Genomic DNA, 11,987 nt, shown 5'->3' on the forward strand with positions numbered 1-11,987 from the left:
CCATCTGAGCTTATAAAAGGGGGATCAATTGTCAGGAACCCCCAGTATTAGCCGTTATACAACACCGTTACACCTCAGCAATGTTGATAGATTTTAAATTGCTGATATGAACCCTTTAAAAAGGAGTAAGAATGCTGCCGTAGTCCTTAAAATGTCACCATATAGGTACTTGCAATCTTTTTCAGCATTCTAACTAGCCCTTCATAATTGATAAATATAAAAGACGTTGAAGCTGTGCTCGTGGTATGTAAATTAGTGGTTGACTAGTAGGGGACAAGGGCTAGTGTAAAAGAAGGGGAAGGCCCACACTTATCCTCCCTGTCACAATGGATGCACATCCTTGTGGTCGTGAACGGCATGATTTACAAGGACACCATCATCGCCGGACTCGGATATGTGTGGAGGAGCCCCATCATTCACCGGCTAAACATAGTAATTATTGATGGCATATGAGAGTTGTAAGAACAACCTTTCATTTTCTGCCAATAAATGTGGAGCTCCTCGGTGGCAGTCCATATCAGGCGGCACTGTGCCAATGAAGCCTTGATCATACACATGGCTGGCATCATTGGGCATTCACGGAGAGGGAGATCGTGAGCGTACGTCAGATTTTAAAAAAGAGCCGGCAGTATCATCGGTCTTACAAATTATGTCGCGGAGTGATGATGAAAGGGAGGATTAGTCAACTCAATCAAGATATTAACTGATGAGAAGTGAAGGCCTTAGAATGTTTTATAAGGTTCTGTTCAGTTTGGTAACGAATCCAGTATTAAAAAAAAAAAAAACTGGAACCATTACTGAAAGCAAATGCAAAATGAAGTTCCTTTTTTTTAATGGATCAGTCTTAAAAAAGAAGATCCATTAACAGATAACCATTTATAATTTACAGAAACAATTGATCCAGTTTTTTTGGCCTGACAAGTTGTGCAGACTGTTTTCTGATCCAGCTAAAAAAAAAGCAGATTGAATCTGAAAGAGACAAATTACCGTAAACGTTTTTTGACACCTTTTCCTATTTAAAGCCAGGGGTAATTTTGCTATTGAACTAAATAATTTAGTGTCCCAAAAACGGATCCAAAAATGGAAACAACTACTGGACATGTGAACATAGATTTACATGTAATATAGTATGCAAATTGCCTCTTCTGAGAAAAAGAGGACTTAAACTCTATAGCGCCACCTATTGGAAGTAGCGATCCTACAAGTCACAATCAACTGTGACTTGTGACTTGTAGGATCGCTACTTCCAATAGGTGGCGCTATAGAGTTTAAGTCCTCTTTTTCTCAGAAGAGGCAATTTGCATATTTAATTTCCCAGAGGAGCGTTGCACGGCGAATAAGCCTCCTTACCTTGACAAGCCAGAGATGGTATGTCACTCTCCACAAGGAGAAACGATACCCCTTAGACCCCATGTAATATAGCACACCAATCTCAGTCCCCAGAAAAACCCTTTAAATAGAGTGGCAGTTTTTTTGTGCTCATTAAATGAGATTTGCAAACTACTAGGCTAAAAATAAATTTGCTATCCTAAAATGCAAATGCTACAGGTCATGAGTGGGATCCTCTATGCATGGAATATGCAATTGTTCATTTTTTCCATAAATCCTTTGATGCAGAATTTAGCAAAGAAATGAAAGCATAAAAAGATGCAGCTGATCAGGCAAAGGACAGGTCCAGTTCTTTCCATCTTTATCACATGAGCTGTATTCTTCTGTTCTGTAGGTGAATCTATGTATAAACTGGCTCTGCAGGTGGAGCGGCATTTCACCATAGAGGCAGGATGTAGAGTAGTAGAGCCTCATTACCTTTTTTTGCTGTTCTAGATTACCTGTAACTTTACACCACATACCTGCTCCTTATAATCCTGACCCTCCTCAGTAGTGACCAGGAGCCGTATCGCTGCCTACAGTTTTATTAAGAGTAGTTGCTTGTGAGGCAAAGACTAGTTACAATATGCATTTTCGATCAGATGTTTTCTACCATAAGTACACTCTTAATGGTCTTAAAAAAAAAAAAAAAAAAAAGGACTGGGACCGTGCTCAGAAATTCCAGAAATCCCTAAGGGAAGAAATTATGAAATCTTTAGAGTCACTTTAAGACAGAGGTCCCCAACGTTTCTGGCCTTGAGAGCCACCGTCAGCTCTGAGAGAAGGTCGCGAGCTACATCCAGCCTTGAGAGAGGGTCACGAGCCACATTCAGCTCCCGCCCCCCTCACAATAGTGGCAATTAAAGCCCACATTACAGGCATAATGGTAACCAAAGCTTTTCCACAAAAATCAATCACCCCAAAGCAGTATACAAAGATCCAAGGGTTCCTACAATACCCCCATTCAGTATTCTCCTATAAAGCACTCCCAAGACACTGTCACATCCAGCTTCAAACACCTCCTCTGACAGGTGGTGTCATCTTGTCTCCAGTGTACCATACTTAAATCATCTCAAAACCCCCAAGAAGAGTATATGTGCATCCAGATCTGCTCTTCTGTGCAGGGCTGCTCACAAAATTCAGATGTGCTCTTCATACCTGTTTGCTAGAACTAGAGCTAATGCACCAAGCTGACAGACAGCCACGAGCCACAATTCATAGGACCGCTAGCCACATGTGGCTCCCGAGCTACAGGTTGGGGACCCCTGCTTTAAGATATAGATGAGTGCAGGTTGACATAAGGTACCTTCACACTGAACGATATCGCTAGCGATCCGTGACGTTGCAGCGTCCTGGCTAGCGATATCGTTCAGTTTGACACGCAGCAGCGATCAGGATCCTGCTGTGCCATCGTTGGTTCAGAAAGTCCAGAACTTTATTTCGTCGCTGGACTCTCGCAGACATCTCTGAATCGGCGTGTGTGACGCCGATTCAGCGATGTCTTCACTGGTAACCAGGGTAAACATCGGGTTACTAAGCGCAGGGCCGCGCTTAGTAACCCGATGTTTACCCTGGTTACCAGCGTAAATGTAAAAAAAAAAAAAAAAAAACTACATACTTACATTCCGGTGTCTGTCCTCTCCGGCGCTCTGCTTCTCTGCACTAAGCGCCGGCCGGAAAGCAGAGCACAGCGGTGACATCACTGCTGTGCTTTCCGGCCGCTGCGCTTACACAGTGCAGAGAAGCAGAGCGCGGCCCTGCGCTTAGTAACCCGATGTTTACCCTGGTTACCAGGGGACTTCGCATAGTTGGTTGCTGGAGAGCTGTCTGTGTGACAGCTCTCCAGCGACCACACAGCGACGCTGCAGCGATCGGGATCGTTATCTAGATCGCTGCAGCGTCGCTTAATGTGACGGTACCTACAGTCATGGACAAAAATTTTGAGAATGAGACAAATATTAATTTTTCCAAAGTCTGCTTCATTTTTTCTAATGGCAATTTGCATATACTCCTGAATGTCAGAGTGATCAGAGTAACAGCAATTACTGTACTTGCAAAGTCAATGTTTGCCCAGAAAATGAACTTTAACCCCCAAAACACATTTCAACATCATTGCAGTCCTGCCTTAAAAGGAGCAGCTAACATAGTAACATAGTAACATAGTAACATAGTAACATAGTAACATAGTAACATAGTAACATAGTAACATAGTAACATAGTAACATAGTAACATAGTAACATAGTAACATAGTAACATAGTAACATAGTAACATAGTAACATAGTAACATAGTAACATAGTTAGTAAGGCCGAAAAAAGACATTTGTCCATCCAGTTCAGCCTATATTCCATCATAATAAATACCCAGATCTACGTCCTTCTACAGAACCTAATAATTGTATGATACAATATTGTTCTGCTCCAGGAAGACATCCAGGCCTCTCTTGAACCCCTCGACTGAGTTCGCCATCACCACCTCCTCAGGCAAGCAATTCCAGATTCTCACTGCCCTAACAGTAAAGAATCCTCTTCTATGTTGGTGGAAAAACCTTCTCTCCTCCAGACGCAAAGAATGCCCCCTTGTGCCTGTCACCTTCCTTGGTATAAACAGATCCTCAGCGAGATATTTGTATTGTCCCCTTATATACTTATACATGGTTATTAGATCGCCCCTCAGTCGTCTTTTTTCTAGACTAAATAATCCTAAATTCGCTAATCTATCTGGGTATTGTAGTTCTCCCATCCCCTTTATTAAATTTGTTGCCCTCCTTTGTACTCTCTCTAGTTCCATTATATCCTTCCTGAGCACCGGTGCCCAAAACTGGACACAGTACTCCATGTGGAAACAGGAACACATGGGCTACTTGCACAGTGAACAAGTCTGTATGATCATGTTCACACACCACCAAGAAACCTGAAGACACAAAAGAGAATAGTAAAACCAAAAACACTCAGTTTGAAAAAATGTTGCAGTAATCCGCAAGTGCTAGTAAAAGATGTAAAAAACAGGGTATTTGGTTGATACGTTTTTTGCAAAAAATGTATACTAAGCTGCTCTACCAATCTTCACGGTATACCCTTATCAGAGCAGTCCTAACTAATGTATGCAATCCCTATCTGATGTATTTAAAAACCTGATCATCTGTATATAACCTGTGTGAACAGGGTTCAGAGAGGAAAAATCCATGTGTGCATACAGGGTAGAACAGCTTTTGTGCAGATAGCCCAAGAGGAGTGGTGGAACTCCCCAGTCTTGTAGACACAAGAGAACAATTATGGAAACAGGAACACATGGGCTACTTGCACAGTGAACAAGTCTGTATGATCATGCACAAAAGCTGTTCTACCCTGTATGCACACATGGATTTTTCCTCTCTGAACCCTGTTCACACAGGTTATATACAGATGATCAGGTTTTTAAATACATCAGATAGGGATTGCATACATTAGTTAGGACTGCTCTGATAAGGGTATACCGTGAAGATTGGTAGAGCAGCTTAGTATACATTTTTTGCAAAAAACGTATCAACCAAATACCCTGTTTTTTACATCTTTTACTAGCACTTGCGGATTACTGCAACATTTTTTCAAACTGAGTGTTTTTGGTTTTACTATTCTCTTTTGTGTCTTCACAGTACTCCATGTGCGGTCTAACTAGGGATTTGTACAGAGGCAGTATAATGCTCTCATCATGTGTATCCAGACCTCTTTTAATGCACCCCATGATCCTGTTTGCCTTGGCAGCTGCTGCCTGGCACTGGCTGCTCCAGGTAAGTTTATCATTAACTAAGATCCCCAAGTCCTTCTCCCTGTCAGATTTACCCAGTGGTTTCCCATTCAGTGTGTAATGGTGATATTGATTCCTTCTTCCCATGTGTATAACCTTACATTTATCATTGTTAAACCTCATCTGCCACCTTTCAGCCCAAGTTTCCAATCGTTTTAGTGATTGATCCAGTAACACAGGTGTGGGTGTTGATGAGGACAGGGCTGGCGATCAGTCATGATTAAGTAAGAATGACATCACTGGACACTTTAAAAGGAGGCTGGTGCTTGGTATCATTGTTTCTCTTCAGTTAACCATGGTTATCTCTAATGAAACACGTGCAGCCATCATTGCACTGCACAAAAATGGCCTAACGGAAGAGTATCGCAGCTACAAAGATTGCACCTCAGTCAACAATCTATCGCATCATCAAGAACTTCAAGGAGAGAGCTTCCATTGTTGTCAAAAAGGCTCCATGGCGCCCAAGAAAGACCAGCAAGTGCCAGGACCGTATCTTAAAACGGTTTCAGCTGCGGGATCGGACTAACAGCAGTGCCGAGCTTGCTCAGGAATGGCAGCAGGCCGGTGTCTTTGAGCAAGGCCTGGTTTCAAGGAGGGCAGCAAAGAAGCCACTTCTCTCCAGAAAAAACATCAGGGACCGACTGATATTCTGCAAAAGGTACAGAGAGTTGACTGCTGAGGACTGGGGCAAAGTCATTTTCTCTGATGAATCCCCTTTTTGATTGTTTGGGACATCTGGAAAACAGCTTATTCGGAGAAGAAGAGGTGAGCGCTACCACCAGTCTTGTCTCATGCCAACTGTAAAGCATCCTGAAACCATTCATGTGTGGGGTTGCTTCTCAGCCAAGGGAATCGGCTCACTCACAGTCTTGCCTAAAAACACAGCCATGAATAAAGAATGGTACCAGAATGTCCTCCAAGAGCAACTTCTCCCAACCATCCAAGAGCAGTTTGGCGCCCAACAATGCCTTTTCCAGCATGATGGAGCACCTTGCCATAAAGCAAAGGTGATAACTAAATGGCTCATGGAACAAAACATAGAGATTTTGGGTCCATGACCTGGAAACTCCCCAGATCTTAATCCCATTGAGAACTTGTGGTCAATCATCAAGAGACAGGTGGACAAACAAAAACCAACAAATTCTGGCAAAATGCAAGCATTGATTATGCAAGAATGGACTGCTATCAGTCAGGATTTGGTCCAGAAGTTGATTGAGAGCATGCCAGGGAGAATTGCAGAGGTCTTGAAGAAGAAGGGTCAACACTGTAAATATTGACTTGCTGCATTAACTCATTCTAAAGGCCCCGTCACACTGGACGATATCGCTAGCGATCCGTGACGTTGCAGCGTCCTGGCTAGCGATATCGTCCAGTGTGACAGGCAGCAGCGATAAGGCCCCTTCTGTGATATCGCTGGTCGGGACAGAAAGGCCAGGACTTTATTTCGGCGCTGGACGTCCCGCTGACATCGCTGAATCGGCGTGTGTGACGCCGATTCAGCGATGTCTTCGCTGGTAACCAGGGTAAACATCGGGTTACTAAGCGCAGGGCCGCGCTTAGTAACCCGATGTTTACCCTGGTTACCATCGTTAAAGTAAAAAAAACAACCACTACATACTTACCTACCGCTGTCTGTCCCCGGGGCTGTGCTTCTCTGCTCTGGCTGTGAGCGCCGGGCAGCCGGAAAGCAGAGCGGTGACGTCACCGCTCTGCTTTCCGGCCGCTGTGCTTACACAGGGCAGAGAAGCACAGCGCCGGGGACAGACAGCGGTAGGTAAGTATGTAGTGGTTGTTTTTTTTACTTTAACGATGGTAACCAGGGTAAACATCGGGTTACTAAGCGCGGCCCTGCGCTTAGTAACCCGATGTTTACCCTGGCTACCGGCATCGTTGGTCGCTGGAGAGCTGTCTGTGTGACAGCTCTCCAGCAACCAAACAGCGATCCGGATCGTTGTCGGTATCGCTGCAGCGTCGCTTAGGCTACGTTCACATTAGCGTTACGCGTTAGTGTGACGGTACCTTAACTGTCAATATAACCTATTGGTACTCATAATATGATTGCAATTATATTTCTGTATGTGACAAACATCAGACAAACAATAATAAAAACCAGAGGGCAGCAGATCATGTGAAAATATAATTTTGGTGTCATTCTCAAAAATTTTGGCCATGACTGTATAAGTATACCGCTTAAGATTTCATATGACCCATATAAGAATTTAGCAACAATGATATCCAATCTTTAGTGTTAAAGGCAGTATATCCAAGGATAATGCTGATGTATAATGAAGCGTTCACTGTAAGATCGTGTGGCATGTCTTGTGCCCAACCTCCTCTCACATGAGACAAGGCATCAAGATTCCATCCTACAAGATACAAAGATTAGATCCAACCCTGCCACCAGGTCCCCAGCACTGCAATCTTCTAGTAATCTGGTTATCCTGAGGTCCAAGATCCAAATCGAACCAGGTGCAACATCTACAAGGAGCTTTAGGGTATGTGCACACGTTCAGGTTTTTTTGCGTTTTTTTTCGCGATAAAACCGCATTAGAAACTGCAGACATATGCATCATATCATTTAGAATGCATTCTGCAATTTTTGTGCACATGATGCGTTTTTTTCCGCGAAAAAAATGCATGGTGGTAAAAAAAGCAGCATGTTCATTAATTTTGCAGATTTTCTGCGTCTTTCCCGCTATTCTATGCATTTGGGAAAAAAAGCACAAAAAACGCGTCAAAAACGCATGAAAAAACGCGAAAACACATGCGGCTTTCTAGCAGAAGTGTCGGTTTTTGTCATGAAAATTTCTGCAAGAAATCCTGATGTGTGCACATACCCTCAATATTCTATGAATGGGTTTATGCTGGTGCCTCCCAAATGGCAAGAATAAACTGCTAGCTTTACAGCCTGTGGCCACCAGAACAGAACGCTGCAAACATTGTATCATCTGGGGTTTCACGACCCCTCTTCTGATTATAGGTCCCCGCGAGATCATGCACGCACCGCCATGAAATGACACTGCGCAGGATATGCCACAGGTAAGAGGAGGTTCACAGTGCAGGTCTAGAGGCCAATGACTACTGACATGACCACAGGACCAGGGTCCTATGAGTCTTTTTGCTCAACTCTAGATAGGCAGATTGGCTTCCACTGAAACAGACCAGTGTATCATGAGGACGGAAGACAAGGACTGATGTGGGTAATTAGAATCTGCGCACTGCACAGACGAATACTAGCAAGAGGAAGTCACTGCATTTACCCTAAGTGTTGACTGACCAAAGGTAACATCAGGACGAACAATGTAAAAAGTACTAATAACATACACAATAAACCACTTAACATCCACCAGTGATGCCCAAAATGAGGGTGCTGTCCAACGACAACCCTCTAATCACCACTATAGTGACGGAGCCACAGCACCAAAAATATAAAACTATTTCTCCAGCAATAACCAAAACCTTATACAGCCAAGTCAATGAAAAAAGTTATGGCTGCTTAATAGTGGTGCGATAAAAACTAAAAACCCACTTTGTTATCCAGGGGGGGGGGGAGAAGGTCAAACAGGCCTGGCCTATAAGGGATGTTTTATTCAATAAAATATTTTGTTTTTGACTACGAATTTGATAAAATTCTAAGCTTCAAAAGCAAAATAGGAAAATAAAAAGGTTTACTAGGAATACGTGAGACCTCCAGTGACAGCCGCACACCTCCCTCATACACGCAGGGGTCTTCCTGGAGCAGTGGGGTCAGAGATTTGTACTCAAAAACATATTACCAAGTGTTAGGAGCTGGAATACAGAACAGATGTCACCTGCTGGAGTAGCAAAGTGGCTCAGTGACACCACTGCTTGCACTGCTAGACAATGAGCCAGTTACCTCTCCGGGTACCGATCCCGTTGGTCCTCTATTTTTTGGCTGCAAATCAATGAAAACCCCCACAGACATCAACAGAAAACAATTGGGGACATTTTATGCCCGAGGCAAATTTCAAAGGTTCCATTTAGGCTTGTTTAGATTTCATTGTCAACATCATGGCTAGCCAGCATGGCACCAGGCACGGCCCGAGGGCCCGCATTACACATCAGGTCCTGTCACATGCCAACGATCATCAGGAATTAAAGGTGGCATCTACATAGCACAAAAGCGAGGTGATCACATGTTCTTACACTGTGGGAAATCTCCCAGAGCCCCGTCATATTCACCTGCAGGAGGACAAGGACGTCCTGCTGGGCAGGGGTATGCGGCTACCTTCTATCCATCATATGGAGCGGCGCAGTCTGTGAAGGCTCCAGTAGGAAAGGAATCAGCGCTGCGTATTAGTCTGTGTAAGCGCTAGGGTGCCAATGTTCATCACTAATCTACGAGAGGGGTCATAGCTGCGCCATCGCAGGGGGCTGCACCATAATATTACACAGCAATTTACAGACATCAGCACTGTCCCCATTGGGGATCAATCTACATTATCAGGATGTCTTTGGAGTGGAGGAGACGTAGTGCTAACCACTGAGCCATCATGTATGTAAGCCAAAAACCCACTGAGCCATCATGCTGGCCTGGGCATCATTAGAGCAATGGTCTCAGGAGCATTCCCACATGGGAGTACCGTACTGGTAACTGGCTGGGTCCCCCCACACACACACACACCGGCCGGGTCAACCACCCCCAATCCCAGACGCCGGCAGGGTCCCCCCCCCCACTCACAGACGCCGGCAGGGTCCCCCCCCACTCACAGACGCCGGCGGGGCCCCCCCCACTCACAGACGCCGGCAGGGTAACCCCCCCCACTCACAGACGCCGGCAGGGTCCCCCCCCACTCACAGACGCCGGCAGGGTAACCCCCCCCCCACTCACAGACACCGGCAGGGTAACCCCCCCCCCCACTCACAGACACCGGCAGGGTAACCCCCCCCCCCACTCACAGACACCGGCAGGGTAACCCCCCCCACTCACAGACACCGGCATGGTAACCCCCCCACTCACAGACACCGGCAGGGTAACCCCCCCACTCACAGACACCGGCAGGGTCCCCCCCCCCACTCACAGACACCGGCAGGGTATCCCCCCCACTCACAGACACCGGCAGGGTAACCCCCCCACTCACAGACACCGGCAGGGTCCCCCCCCACTCACAGACACCGGCAGGGTATCCCCCCCACTCACAGACACCGGCAGGGTATCCCCCCCACTCACAGACACCGGCAGGGTAACCCCCCCACTCACAGACACCGGCAGGGTAACCCCCCCACTCACAGACACCGGCAGGGTCCCCCCCCACTCACAGACACCGGCAGGGTAACCCCCCCACTCACAGACACCGGCAGGGTCCCCCCCCCACTCACAGACACCGGCAGGGTATCCCCCCCACTCACAGACACCGGCAGGGTATCCCCCCCACTCACAGACGCCGGCAGGGTATCCCCCCCACTCACAGATGCCGGCAGGGTCCCCCCCCCCACTCACAGATGCCGGCAGGGTCCCCCCCCACTCACAGACACCGGCAGGGTAACCCCCCCACTCACAGACACCGGCAGGGTAACCCCCCCACTCACAGACACCGGCAGGGTAACCCCCCCACTCACAGACACCGGCAGGGTAACCCCCCCACTCACAGACACCGGCAGGGTCCCCCCCCCCCACTCACAGACACCGGCAGGGTCCCCCCCCCACTCACAGACACCGGCAGGGTCCCCCCCCCCACTCACAGATGCCGGCAGGGTCCCCCCCCCACTCACAGATGCCGGCAGGGTCCCCCCCCACTCACAGACACCGGCAGGGTAACCCCCCCACTCACAGACACCGGCAGGGTAACCCCCCCACTCACAGACACCGGCAGGGTCCCCCCCCCCACTCACAGATGCCGGCGGGGCCCCCCACTCCCAGACGTCATTTACAGAGTGGATTAAACTTACGCCTGGCATAACCCTATAACATGGCAGCCTACGTTGGTGCCCCTTGGCACAGGGTAACGCCATCACCCCACTATAGACCCCTGAGCGCAGGTCTGTGCCCGGGCACAGTGATGGCAGCCACATTCCCATGCAGCCAGCCCCACAGATGCTGCCCCAGTGCCCAGACCTTCCTCCCGCAGGCTGGCACATGTGCCCCGGGTCCTGCCCTGTGCCCCGCTTCCCCCCGCACATTACACCGTCTTTACCTTTGAATTTGAGCTCGTGTGGCGGGTCGAGGACCAAGACCTGCTCGTGCTTGGACATGTTTGCCCCTCCGGCAGCACACATGCACCTCACAGCTCGGACACGGGGGAGGGGATGCGGGAAGAGGCCTCCGGTGGTGGGTAACGCTGCTGAGCCCGGCAGAAGACGCCACCAGGCCGGGTAGGGAGACACCGAGGCAGGAGGGCCGGCGGCCGTACAGACAGCAGGGTCGGTGCTCGCTGCTCCCGGTCCCCGCTGACTCAACACAGTTGCGGCAGCCGCACAATGGTAGCACAGTGCACGTCAGCGCCGGTAGTGACAGGAATACGTGACGTCAGCACGCAGACCGGAGCTTCACTGCCCACCTGTAGCCACGCCCCCATAGTGAAGCCACGCCCGGATGTACACGTCACTGTTATCAGAGTTTTTCTTTAATGGAATGTAAAACTTTATTAAATACAACAATGATCCGGACACTAGGACGGCCGCAGGCACAGCGCTGTCCGTCAGCCACTCCGGGGCACTAGCACTATATAACAGGACAGAGATGGCCACAGACCATCTGCTCGGCCTCTGAGCCGGGGCGGACAGCGGGCGCCGTGCCCATTGTGCCAACACGAAACCGGTTATCAGAATGGTAAAACCTAGCGATCAGATAAAAAGGGAAATTCAGCCCTTTG

At 48.0% G+C, this 11,987-nt stretch overlaps 1 protein-coding gene across 1 annotated transcript in view; it reads right to left on the reverse strand.

Annotated features, from left to right (window-relative positions):
- The window catches only part of VAPA (VAMP associated protein A), an 83,930-nt gene extending 72,231 nt beyond the window's left edge, over positions 1-11,699 (reverse strand). Inside the window, exon 1 of the mRNA XM_069731043.1 lies at positions 11,310-11,699. Coding sequence (XP_069587144.1) covers positions 11,310-11,391 — 82 coding nt within the window. The 5' untranslated portion in view covers positions 11,392-11,699. The remainder of the gene's footprint in view (positions 1-11,309) is intronic.
- Positions 11,700-11,987: the final 288 nt, after the last annotated feature.

This window comes from Ranitomeya imitator, chromosome 6, assembly GCF_032444005.1.
Source record: "Ranitomeya imitator isolate aRanImi1 chromosome 6, aRanImi1.pri, whole genome shotgun sequence".
In the NCBI taxonomy this organism is placed as follows: Eukaryota; Metazoa; Chordata; class Amphibia; order Anura; family Dendrobatidae; genus Ranitomeya; species Ranitomeya imitator.